The 12,811-nt window shown below is 46.7% G+C and overlaps 1 protein-coding gene, 2 long non-coding RNA genes and 1 pseudogene across 7 annotated transcripts; 2 read left to right on the top strand and 2 right to left on the bottom strand.

The window, feature by feature from the left end:
* Positions 1 to 1,297, top strand: LOC120700931 (annotated as a pseudogene).
* A 228-nt stretch (positions 1,298 to 1,525) lies between these two features.
* LOC120699233 lies at positions 1,526 to 2,084 on the top strand. Its single transcript, XR_005685327.1, has 2 exons — positions 1,526 to 1,861; positions 1,958 to 2,084. It is a non-coding gene; the product is annotated as an uncharacterized LOC120699233 (long non-coding RNA).
* Positions 2,085 to 5,827: 3,743 nt separating this feature from the next.
* On the bottom strand, positions 5,828 to 9,140 carry LOC120699232 (putative E3 ubiquitin-protein ligase RING1b). The gene is made up of 6 exons (XM_039983145.1): positions 8,759 to 9,140; positions 8,594 to 8,688; positions 8,347 to 8,495; positions 8,202 to 8,251; positions 6,692 to 6,766; positions 5,828 to 6,605 (listed from the first exon to the last, which is right to left on the bottom strand). Exons 1-6 carry the CDS (start codon positions 9,022 to 9,024, stop codon positions 6,056 to 6,058), a joined length of 1,185 nt encoding a protein of 394 aa, XP_039839079.1. The 5' UTR covers positions 9,025 to 9,140; the 3' UTR covers positions 5,828 to 6,055.
* Positions 9,141 to 9,380: 240 nt separating this feature from the next.
* LOC120699230 lies at positions 9,381 to 12,495 on the bottom strand. Of its 5 annotated transcripts, none has more exons than XR_005685324.1 (8): positions 12,050 to 12,495; positions 11,850 to 11,914; positions 11,696 to 11,747; positions 11,554 to 11,606; positions 11,360 to 11,476; positions 10,744 to 11,260; positions 10,590 to 10,648; positions 9,381 to 9,714 (listed from the first exon to the last, which is right to left on the bottom strand). It is a non-coding gene; the product is annotated as an uncharacterized LOC120699230 (long non-coding RNA). The 5 variants fall into 5 exon arrangements; XR_005685323.1 differs by having other exon boundaries at positions 10,744 to 10,884; positions 12,050 to 12,493; XR_005685326.1 differs by having other exon boundaries at positions 10,820 to 11,476.
* Between the last annotated feature and the right edge of the window lie 316 nt (positions 12,496 to 12,811).

Genomic DNA, 12,811 nt, shown 5'->3' with positions numbered 1-12,811 from the left:
ATGCCTGGACGCCGCCGGGCCCGTAGCTCGCCCCTGCCTCTGCCCCGATGCTCGCCCCGGAGCCCCCCGCACTGCCTCTTCACCGTCCCGTCGCCTGGGCGCCCCGTCGCCCGCCTCGCTGCCCCGGCCCCGGCGCCCGCCTCACCGCACCGCCACGTGCAATGTCGGGCAGGGGCGGAGGGCCTGTTATGGCCCAGTATGGCGAGCGCCATACCTAAGCCCAGGCCCAATTTTTTTTTCTCCACCCGCTACGTTCCGCCCGCCGCCCGCCCCACAGCCGCCTCTGCGCCGCGGCCGGACCCCTACGCCTCCGCGCCCCGGGGTCTCCATTCCCGTCGTCGACCTCTCCCTCCCCGCGCCCCTCGCGGCCGCCGAGGCCGCCCGCAGCTGGGGCTTCTTCCACCTGGTCAACCACCACCGGGCCCTCGGCGTCCCTGAGGAGCACCCCGCGCTGGCGCTCGCCGCCGTGCGCGCCTTCAACGAGCTCCCCGCCGCCGAGCGCGCCGCGCCATGCCCGGCGGGGTCTCCTACTCCTCCAACGTCGACCTGTTTCGGGCCCCGCCGTGAGCTGGCGCGACACCATCCAGATAGCGTTCGGGCCCGAGAGGCCCGACCCGGCGGCCGGCGCGCATCCCAGCCGTCTGCCGCGACGAGGCCATCGAGTGGGATGCGCACGCCACCGCCGTGGGGCGCGCCTTGCTGGGGCTCCTCTCCGAGGGGCTTGGGCTCGGGCCCACAAGGCTGGAGGAGGCTTCGTGCCTCGAGGGTAAGGTCAGGGACTGCCACTACTACCCGGTGTGCCCCGAGCCCGAGCGCACCATGGGCCTCGTTTCGCACACAGACCCCGGCGTGCTCACCGTCCTCGCGCAGGATTGTGCGGGTGGCCTGCAGGTGAAGCAAAGTAGCAAACCGATGACGACGAGACGAGCTACTGGGTGGATGTGAAGCCTGTGCCCGGTACGTTTGTAATCAACGTTGGGGACCTCTTGCAGGTACAATCAGATTGTTGTTACTTTGAAAGTAGCCAATTAATCCAACTGCAACCCGTATGATCAGAATCAAGTCATATCTGAAGTATCTGAATTCGGTCCTCTGCCAATTCAGTTCAATTTGTACCATTAACTCTTTGTGGGCTCTAAGTACTTCAAATAAGTTCACTTCACATCACTCAAAAACTCCAATGTTCTAAATACTTCAGTTCTTGTACTGCTTTTAAGCATTCAAACGGCAAAAGTACACCATTGCTGGTTACACTTACTTCTTGGCCAAATCATGGAAGTAAAATAGTTGTTACAGCCTTGCCTGTTGGATTGTTGGAACATATTGCTCCATAGTATGCAACTCTAGTATTACTTGGCCTGTTTAAATACTTGATATTTCGATTTCTGACAGAAACCATGTATAGAAATGCTGGTTAGCTTCCAAGCAAAAACTCAGAACATGTTTGGTATTATGGTGAGAGTATATAATAAAGCTCTAGACATTGGTCTTTGATTTGACCACAACTCCACAACTATGCATTGGTAACTCAGTGTCTGTCATGCTGGCATGAGTTATACAAATATACCAATTCACACATCGCAATCCACCATTTAGTGTGGTAAAGCTTTGTGGACCAGCTTTAGTTAGGATGGCATCATCTTATCTAACTACTCTTTTTCATCTTATCTTTTCATCAGATCATGTCTAATAATAAGTACAAGATGTCTAATGATTGGCTTAATGACTTAATGGTTGTGTATATTGAGAGGGAGATATTTAAAGGAATTGATATTGAATCTATCAAAAAGTCATTTCAAAAGAAGAAAGATAGGAATATGAAATTGCCAAAGTATCCTAGACGCAACTAATAAATTTATCGGTATAACTCTATACTCTAATTGTATATCTCGTATTATATTTAATATTTTTACTCTAATGTTTCACTACTAATTGATATTTTCTCATTGTTTCACAGCTTATTTTGGTCCAATTGTTGATTTGATGAGTACTCTACATATTTTTCTTTATTTAAGGTACTTCTGAACGATGTTCTTGTTATGAACTTTTATTTCCGTATAATATATGACTATAGTCTATAAATACACCGCCACACCTAAATTTTCGGTAGTCCTCCGCCACTGATGTCGGGCCGTGCCGCGGCGGCCCGCGCCCCCCCCCCCACCCCATCGCGCCATGCCACGGCACCACAGCCCCGGCCCCGCCCCGTTGCAGGACCGCCCGGCGCCCGCCTCGACGCCCCAGGCCCGGCGGCCACCCGACGCTCCGCCGCGCGCGACGCCGGACCGTGCTGCGGTGCCGCGTCCCGATCCCGGCCGCCACGCGCGTCACCGTCTTGGCCGTCAACGACCCCTCGGTGAGCACGTGCAAAAAATCTATCGCTCCGTCTCATGTTCGTAGAAGATGATGCAACTCACTAATTTAATATTTTGTCGTTGATGCAACGTCTATGATTTTACAATGAGACATGTTAATTTTTTTTTTTTTGCAGGAGCCGGCCTTCGCCATCTAGTTTCTTGACGACGGCCCCCGCCACCGGAGCACTTCCGCCACCCTCTTCGGCTCGTCAGTTTGCAGGGTAGCAAGGTGAGGCATAAAAGCATCCTCTTTCCATCTCATGTTCGTGTATACGTAACTTAGTTAGGCGTCTCCCGTTCGAAAGAGATGCGGTTGGAAATATGCAGGTCTTTGCATATCTATGATCGTATCTGTTTCGAATTGTCCAAATTTTTTGGACAGCCTGAGGATGCGTACATGGGGTTAGTTTCTATGGTCTATGCCCATTCGAGATAGAGTCTTGGCATCATCTCTTCGTTGTTCTCCGGATACACAACCTCCCTTCCGGGACGTGTATTTGGAGAACAACGAGAGGAGGTGCTGCCGAAATTCCGTCTCGGATCGGAGTAGATCATGGAAACCAACCCCATGTATGCATCCTCGGGTGGGATTAGGACCTATCTTAACCTATTAGACAATTTAGACATCGTGTACATGCAAGGATAATCTTTTATATTATATTACTCGCGAATATGATAGAGAATGGGTGATCGTTCATGGATGTACATGGGTTGGAAACGTGGGGATTGAGAAGACTGAGGCTTTCTTGAATGAAGTATTTGCAAAGGTCAAAGGAAGTAGAATCACTTGGTGTCCGTGCAACAGATGTGGAAACACACATCGACAAACAAGGGAGGACATGACAAACTATCTTTGCAATTATGGATTTACGAGAGACTATACCCAATGGACCTACCATGGTGAATGCAATCCGATGAGAGACGATGCCGTTAGACAACACATCGGGGATCATGATTATGGTGCCGGGGTAGGAGACATGTTAGATGATTTTCATGAAGCACACTTCGACGAAGAACGTATGGGGGAGGAGCCAGAGGCAAGCGCGAAGACGTACTACGACATGTTGGCTGCAACACAACAACCCCTTCACGGGCATACCAAAGTTTCACAACTGGATGCCATTGGCTGCCTAATGGCCATGAAATCTTAGTTTACCCTGAGTCAAGACGCCTTTGATGTTATGTTGACAGTTATAGGCAACCTGCTTTTGAAAGGTCATATTCTTCCAAAGAGCATGTATGAGGCACAAAAACTACTTCGTGCACTGAAGATGCCATACGAGCAGATACAAGCCTGTCCCAAGGGATGCATCTTATTTAGGAAAGAACACGCTGAAGCAAAGTACTGTCCAAAGTGCGAATCCTCTAAGTTCATGGAGGTAGACTCTAGTGATGGTCAGAAGAGGTAGCTCGCGATCCCCGTGAAAGTCCTACGGTACCTACTGCCCATACCAAGGATCCAACGTCTTTTCATGACCGAGGAATCCGCGAAGCAGATGACATGGCACAAAATGGGAAGTCGTTACAATCCTGATAAGCTTGTACATCCATCCGATGCTCAATCATGGACCCATTTCAATGGGATTCACCATCACAAAGCTTTGGAGGCTCATAATGTACGTGCTGCGCTGGCGACAGATGTCTTCAATCCCTATGGAATGTCAGCTACCCCTTACACTTGGTGGCCCGTGTTCGTTATCCCACTGAATCTCCCACCTGGCGTTATTTTTCAATGACAGAACATATTCTTGTCATTGATAATTCCTGGACACCCTTGAAATAATATGAGTGTGTACATGGAGCCCCTGATTGACGATTTGCTCCGTGCTTGGGACGATGGGGTTTGGACATGCGATCGGGCTACAAAGACAAACTTCAGAATGTATGTTTGGTACCACTATTCCCTGCATGACCTGCGGCGTATGGGATATTCTGTGGCTGGTGTGTCCACGGGAAGTTCCCTTGTCCAGTATGCAAGGCAGCATTGATGTTTATTTGGTTGCAGAAGGATGGCAAGTATTCTTCGTTCGACAAACATCGACAATTCCTACCTCTTGACCATCCATTCAGACGAGATAAGAAGAACTTTACAAAAGGTGTTGAAGTTAAAGACCATCCACCGCAGATGATGACGGGTGCCGACATTCGTGCTCAATTAGATGGTCTCGTGATCAATGCTGAAGGTGGGGGTTTTATGGGATATGGTGAACAACATGCTTGGGCGCAGAAGTCGGGCTTGTGGAGGCTCCCCTATATGGCTGACATTCTTTCTTCCACATAACATTGATATGATGCACTCCGAAAAGAATGTCGGTGAGGCATTGTTCGGAACAATCATGGACATTTCAGATAAGAAAAAAGATAATGTTAAGGCCAGAGTGGATCAGGCAACGTTATACACTAGATGGTGGGGTGCGGCATTTCAATTATGTTTGTTTTTTACTACTTGCAACAATTAATTTGTAATACATGTTCAGATTATGTTTATTTTTTTACTACTTGCATTAATTAATTTCTAATACATGTTCTGATTGGTTTGCCCCTTTTAATTTCAGGTGATAGACGGTGGGGCGTGGCGGAATTATGATGCAGTCGTTGGAGGCCGTGCTGCGCAGAGTTGCTGGGACAGGTGAGTCCTCCCAAACGGCTGGAGAGAGGATGACGAGGAGGAGGGGTGAGGCAAGTTTGTCGGTGCCTCCACCAGCTAAGGACGCTGGCACGTCATGGATGACGAGGAGGAGGAGCAGGAGAACGAGGGGGCCTCGCGCGAGGTCACCCTCGCCTGAGGAGGAGGAGCCGCAGCAGCAGGAGGAGGACCAGGAGGAGGACCAGGAGGACGGGCAGGACCAGGAGGAGGACCAGGAGGAGGAGGCCTCTAGTGAGGAGGACGACCATGCGAGGCCCCGCTCGTCTCCCGAACCGACCTATACCGCTCGAGCAACGGCCGATTATTCTGCCGTTGTGTAAACACTGCACTTTATTTTGCCGTGTGCCCGAAATGTAGCACATGGCAAACAAGCTCTTTGCCGGCCGTTGTATGCCGTGAGCTGTTTGCCGTGTGTTACACTTGGCAAACACTTTTGCCGAGTGTAAACCGGCCTTTGCCGTGTGCCCAGGGCACACGGCAAACACGCACAGTCCCGTAGTGATTGCAAACATAACATATTAACAGTTCTCCTGGTATCAGAAAAAGAAAATATATCATTGCAAGTTCACACTAAAACTTGGATACATGACTGAATTTGCTAGGAATGCCATGTTTGAACTCGAGAAGCCTAAAGTCACGATTAACAACTGTCTTCTACAAACACAATGTAAATGGAAGCTAGTACAATAATGTGCAAATCATATCGACTGACGACCCGTAAAACTGTGAATTTAATGATGTCAGCAGCTAGTTAGGAATGCCATAACCCATATGCAGCACAAGAAAAGCTAATGCCATATATGCAGCACAAGAAACGTGTATCTGTTGAACAAGCCACCTGATACAAGTCAGACCAGTATTGTACTGGAGCGAATATTTTGAGCGCCAATGAATTATTGTGACCCACAACCACAATACAATGGATAATCATTATTGAGTGGAAATTTGATCATGCCACTCAATACAATAACAAACAAGAGATTCCTGCAAAGTTAACTAGAAGAAGGGAGAGCTATCAATGAACCAAAGACAAGCAGCAAGCAAAAGAACACTAAACAGGCCAGCCTCGAGCACGAAGGCGAATGGCCCGAGAGGCCATTGCTCTCAAATTATCTCGGGCTGTGGACACGGTGTTCCATGGCTGCCTCTCCTGCTCAGGCTCCTCAAAGGCATTCATGAACTCCTCCTGCTGCAGCCTGTAAGCCAAAGCGGCATCTTCAGATTGATCTGATCTTACAGCAGTCCTTGTATTGACCAGTTGTGAAGCTGGGACAAAGGCTGTCCTGCTGTGCCTGCTTCTTGTGCTGCCATGTGCGCTAATGAAATTCCCGCTGGTGTTACTGGTTCTTGTGCTCGCAGGTGTCACGAAAGTCATGTAGCTTCTTCTTGTCCTGCCTTCTGTGATTAAACTACCACTTCTGCTCCTTGTTCTCATGCCATGGCTACCTTGTGAAAAATTATTACTTCCTGGTGTGCTATGGTTCACATCCTCGTTGCATGATGAAGGTGATGCGACCAAAGTCCTTGCCTCAATTTCACTGGGAAACAAGAGCTGAATGGTGTTCCAGAGTACAGTATTGATGGTGCAAGATCTTGAATTGCTGCAGAGTTATAAACATTAGTCAAGTCTATAAAGTTTATTTTTAGACCTTTTCTGAGAACTACAGATCCGTGGAGGAAGGTTTACCTGATTAATTGCCTGCATTTAGGACACCGTTTTCCACACTTGGCTGCAGCATGTTTTAAGCATTTCATGCAGAAGCTGTTAAATAGAAGGGTAACAATAACATGAGTATGAATTTCAGAAAGCATACAGAATAGCCACAAAAATCATTTCAAATTTTCAATCTACATGTCACTCTAAGTTGTCATTACATAATCATATGGAAGCGACATTCAACAAAAAATATTTTCAGGTAAAACTGGAACAATGTGCAGATTTTATATTGAGGAACAATGTACAAACAGATGACCATAGCAGTAAGTAAATTAAGATGAGTAAGTCTAATTAGAAATGATAAACCCAGGATTCATGGAAAAAAATGTATAAGAATACGTTCTTTTACAGTCCTGACAATAATGAAAATATGAGTACTCCAGACTTTCGTAAATATGGAAACAGAAAAAGAAAGATTTGTGAATACTAAAACTGACCATTTTCATTATAAATAAATGTTTTTAATTAACAGACTAATCCTACTTAGATCAGCAAGAATGTACATAGTTACATGTAAATTCGTGAAACTGAACTTCAAGCAATCACCTATTGTCATTTCCTTAGAAGGCAGCAAATAAAATGGAGTAAGGACATTCAGAAACCAATTACATTGTATGCTTACTGCAACCAAATGAACTATATAGTAGTTCTTTCTACATTCTCCTTTCGGATACATATTTCTGAATTCAGGTAACCTTTTCTTTCTCTAAGCACAATCAAATTAGAGATGAAAATCACAGTATTCCAATCCTCTGTATACACAAAATCATAAAAACAAGGAATTGGAATTCAGTAAAATGCACATCTACATTGCAAATAAGCTTTTGTGGTCTATTTGCTCATGTAATTAACAGACTAGTCCTACATTAATCTGCACAGATGTACAAAATTTCCTGATAATTCGTGGAACTGCACTTTCCATAACAGAAAAACATTTCTATTATAGATTCCTTCTCGAAAGCAAGCAGCAAACAAAATTAACTAAGCATCTTCAGAAAGCATTGCATCGGTAATTGTTCCAGTATGAACTATATAGTAGTTCTTTCTAATTCCCTTTTTTCATACACATTTATGAATTCAGGGATATATTTTTTTTTTCACGAAGCACAATTAACTTAGCGATGGAAACACAGTACTCCAGTCTTGTATATACAAAAAGTCAGAAAAACAAGGAATTGGGAATGCAGTAAAATGTGCATGTACATCCCAAATTAGCATTTGTGGTCAATTTACGCATGTAATTAATAGACTCATCCTACATTTTTTTTGAAGGGAGACTCATCCTACATTAATCTGCACAGATTTACAAAGTTTCCTGATAATTCGTGGAACTGCACTTTCCATAATCTTTCTATTGTAGATTCCTTCCCAAATGCAAGCAGCAAACAAAATGAACTAAACAAGGTTGCTTCGTCCTCTTTTGTATACATGTTTTAAGAATTCAAGCAGCCACTTTTCCGAAAGCACAGTTTCAAATTACCTGTGGCCACAAGGCGTGGTGCTGGGCTCGAAGCAGATCTCCAGGCAAATCTGCACAAAATGCACCTCCCAAATTATTCTCCAAGTCCATAAAGCATGCAATTACAGGTCGGGCGATCGAACCTCAACCAGAGAACCGCCCTTACCGCACAAGAGAGCTCCTCCCGGAGCCGATCCATACACGGCAGGTCGCCGGTCGCCGCTGCCTTCTCACCAGATCCGGACGCCTCCTTCTCACCCACAACGACAGCCTTCACTTCTTCTTCCTTTGCATCCTTCACTTTCGACTTGCCATCTAGAGACTCCCGAATCAACGCCAGATCGAGAAGGCCAAAAGAATATATGCCACGAATTTGCCGAAGAAACTAAATTAAATCAATCTAAGGAACATACCTGCCGCAGCGCTCGGCTTGTCGTCGTCGTCGTCGTCGAGCGCGAGAACAACGGCCGGGATCCTGCTCGGAGACTGCCTACGGGACCTCCTCTTCCTACAAGAACGCGCCAGTCGGATGGGCTCAAGGAGAGGGGAACTACGCCATGTAATGGATGAGTACGCACCTGGTGCTGGATCCGGCGCTGCCGCCGGCGGAGGAGGAGGTGGAGGCCCGCCTCTTGCGGCGGGACTCGCGGACGGGGGTGTCCTCGACGACGAGCGCCGCGAGGAGGACGGATTCCTCGTCCCACCCTGCCATCGCGGCGGCCGACCGGAAGCGTGGGCTGAGCAGCCCGGAGCCGTCCTTGGGCGCCGCTGCCGCTGCCGCTGCTGCCGCCCCGGGGCGACGCGGCGCGGATCTGGGGCTGTCCGTCGCGTCTCTCGCCGCCATCCCTCTCCCTCTCCGGCGTGGCGATGGGGCAGCCAGTTGGGAGCGGCGCGGGGGGTGGGTGAGGAGGGGAGATGGAGAAGCAACGGTCGAGTTTTGAAATTGAGCGGCGGCGTGGTGAGGGGGTGGGTGGCTGTTGCACGGTGTTATACCGAGCCTATCTTTATCTGTGACTGGAAAGTGGGGCCGGCTGAATGCACCAAGGAGGTAAGGGCTCGTGTAGGTATGAAACTTGTAGCGGAAGGAAATGTTAGTTTTGTTTTAAGTAGGTAAATTTTTAAGGACCTGGCTAACGTACGTCCGGCCGTAAATTAAGCCGGCCGTACGACCCTTTCTTTTTTTTGAAAAAAGACAAATTATGTACAAATATCTTTTCTTTTTTGGTAAAAATATATAATCAATCAATTACAACGAAGCAACTACAACAACAGAGACTGCTCCAAGGAAAAAGACAAATTATGTACATATATCTTTCCTTTTTTTGGTAAAAATATATAATCAATCAATTACAACGAAGCAACTACAAAAGAAGCATATGCTCCCAGGATAATCACATCTCTCCAGGACACACATCTGTTTTGTGATGCTGAAAAAGTTGTTTTTGACAGACAAAACTAAACTGTGCGTTGATGTTTCTGAACTGATTTGGTAGATACAGCTTGTTGCCCTCCATCCCCATGTACTGTTGTAGACCTGATTAAATTGTAAAAAACATTGATTAGCGATTTCGATGCTGATTAAGCAAGAAATTTGGAAGAAACAAAAATGCATAATTGCCTGACCAAGAAATATTGATCTGCCGGTTTAGAAACACATTATTGCCTCTTAAAATGACTTATATTGCTTTGATGCTGGTTAAGCAAGAAATCTGGAAGGAAAGAAAATGCGTAATTGGCTGACCAAGAAACACTGATATGCACAATTTTGGAACACATTATTGCCCGTTAAATTGACTTATATTGCTTTGATGTTGGTTAAGCAAAAAATCTAGAAGAAAAGAAAATTCATAATTGCCTGACTAAGAAACACTTATATGCCTATTTAGAACACATTATTGCCTATTAAAATGACTTATATTGCTTTGATGCATATATGTTACTGTTGTCTAAAAAAAATCAGATTTGTTGTTATGCAGTTCGAAAAAATAGAAAAAAAAGCAAAAAGCAAGAATTTGATCATGATTTCCTATAGATGATCAAGATGCAAATCTTTTGTATTGCACTCAGGCACTCAGGCACTTAGATAGGATGGATCAATGATGCCGGCCTAAAAAGACAATTCAAGCGGAAACGCTAAGCTGCTGATTTGTTGAGCCAAAACTGAGATAAAGGTTTGTGAAGCATATTGCGTAATCTACACAAATTGATATGTAAACATATCAAATAGGAGCAAACAAACACATCAGAAATGCCCATAAACTAGCCAACACATAAATGGTAGTTTGCCTAATTAATAGAATATTATTACTTATTTATGATCATATTAATGTTTGTGTCAAATAGAAAAGTTGCTTAGAATGAAGTGTGGAACATATTTCAAAAATGATCCCAGCAATGAGGGTAGCTCACCAGCGATTAGGAACAGCAATGTTTACTCAAAATGATCCAAGCGCATACTCTGCTGATGACTACAAAAAATCAAACCGAGGATGAGCACACGAGTATTCTACTCCATGACCATCTCCAAAAAGCAAACACCACACAAAAATCCCCAAATCAAAACCTTGATTGGACACACAGGTGAGCACAATTTTGGATGTGCCGCGGGCAGAGAAGATGGAGAGAAAGCTCATCTTAACCTGCTCGCGTTTCGGCGCACCATGCACAGGATGCCAATGTGCAGGGGACCTTCTCCCGCCGCTCACTGATCAACGCACTAACAAAAAAAATCAACAAAACCTAAAAGCATCAGCAAATATAATGGAGGGAGGCTTCGATTAGGACATAGAGGGAGCATAGTGAAAAGAGGGAGAGGAGGCTAATCCGCCCCATTTTTACTGTGGAATTGAGGAGAGTCCACACCCACTAAATTGGCTTTCCTTGTTTGCTCCTACCGAGTTCAGTATATGGTACTCCCCAAAAGAATTAGCACGGATTCATTTTGCGAGTGATCGAACTTATGAGCAAATGCACGTGTACACACACACTGTATCCTCCATTAGCTCTATAGAGTTCAGTCCTTAAGGCTACTGTATCTAGTCCAACAACTTAATACATACTTGAATTCCCAAGTCCACAACCTGCAATAATTTCATCCAACTCCCAGAAACAGGTTGAAAAAACAAGCACAATTCTTATCTAGTAAATCAAGTGATCCCTATTCAAAGGGGAATGCTGACCTTGGAATCGGAGCCAAGGCATCAGACTTGTCTAGCGCCCTCTCCGGCTCGCCTACTGCAGCCGCACCATCATCAGCACACCTTTAATTTGCACCATCATCAGCACACCTTTAATTTCTACAATTCATAGAAGCAGCCGCACTGCGTTAGTACCATTCGATTAGCAGTCACACCACGCTCGAATCAAGACTCACCATTATGTGCGGAGCTCCTCCTCCTCCGTCCTACTCAATTTGGGCTTCTCCCTCTACAAATACAGCCCAGGAAAATGAGCACCCAAAATCAAATCATTTCCAAATGAAAAAACCAAGGACTCCTATACAAACGATTTCTCACCTTTGTGTGCATCAGCTCCACCTCCAACAATTGAATTCACCCGCATCAGCACCTTAAAATTGACCAGAAAAAATTCGCCCAAAATCAGTTCGCTTCGCAATGAGAAGAGAAAACAATCAATGAAATCCATGGAAACAACAGCGCAATGATTCACCTCCGAGCTTGCCCCTTACATCACCATCCCCGATCTATAGTTTCCACTGCATGAAATTGCCAGATCTGAGGGCAACAATGATGAATCGATGAGGGAACCAGCGAGATAGAGGAGGGAGAGGCTAACCCTAGATAGAGAAAGGGGGGAAGAACATGAAAATGAGAAATGGATGGCATTGAAATGAATGGTTATGGCCTTACGGGGCATCGTGGAGATTTGCCCTGAACGCTATGGAAACATCGCCCGCCTCCATGAATCCAGCTACCTGGAGGAGCACCCGCCCACCGCGCCGAGCTGCCCCTGCATCCCCCATCCCATGCGTACCTTGAGTCTGGGTGCTATTGGCGGAGACCGTGAGGCAGCTCGATGGCGTCGTGGCGCGGTACGAGGCTGAAGAGTGGTGTGCGGAGGTCGCCATCGGGGCTCCAATAAAGCAAGCGGAGCGGCAGCACGCGCGTTATGCGGCCATGGTGCTGAGGAAGGGCGTGCGGGTCATCGTCGGGGCTCCAGTGCCGGCTCGCGAAGCGGGAGCACACGCGGTACGCGGCGGCGCAGGACGCGGTCATGGGTGCGGCGTCCCGGGCTCGTGGGCGGTGGGGAAGAATGGGTGGCGGTGGCCGTTCGTGTGCTGCCGCGGTGCGGGGAGGAGGACAAGGGCAGGAAAGAGATAAGGTTGGGCATTGGTGGACCACTCACGGGCGCGTGCGGTGTGTGAGGGCCACGTGGGTGCCGTACGAGAGCGCTTCCGCACGGCCGGCCATTGTTAAGTCATTACCAATTTTTAAACATATTATGCGGGTAAATTTGCATGTGTTTTACTATTTATGCATGGATCGATTAGATCTACACCATTACACAACTTCTGGTTTTTTAAGTACCACTCCAAGGATCCAAATCAGCCAAGTGCTACTAGAAGTTGCTTTATTTTTTAGATGTATTTGGTTTGGCTTTTTTCCCCTCCC

This window comes from Panicum virgatum, chromosome 3K (assembly GCF_016808335.1).
Source record: "Panicum virgatum strain AP13 chromosome 3K, P.virgatum_v5, whole genome shotgun sequence".
Lineage (NCBI taxonomy): Eukaryota > Viridiplantae > Streptophyta > Magnoliopsida > Poales > Poaceae > Panicum > Panicum virgatum.
The sequence above is the reverse complement of the archived record's forward strand: the minus strand, read 5'-3'. Positions and strand labels throughout refer to the sequence as shown.

What these genes read in the sequence shown, in the direction of transcription:
- LOC120699232 (XM_039983145.1), bottom strand. Translation starts at nt 9,024, where the DNA reads ATGGCGGCGAGAGACGCGACGGACAGCCCCAGATCCGCGCCGCGTCGC. An exon ending in AGCGCCGGATCCAGCACCAG is followed by an intron (nt 8,689 to 8,758) that starts GTGCGTACTCAT and finishes GCGTTCTTGTAG; the next exon opens with GAAGAGGAGGTCCCGTAGGC. An exon ending in AAATGCAGGCAATTAATCAG is followed by an intron (nt 6,606 to 6,691) that starts GTAAACCTTCCT and finishes ATAACTCTGCAG; the next exon opens with CAATTCAAGATCTTGCACCA.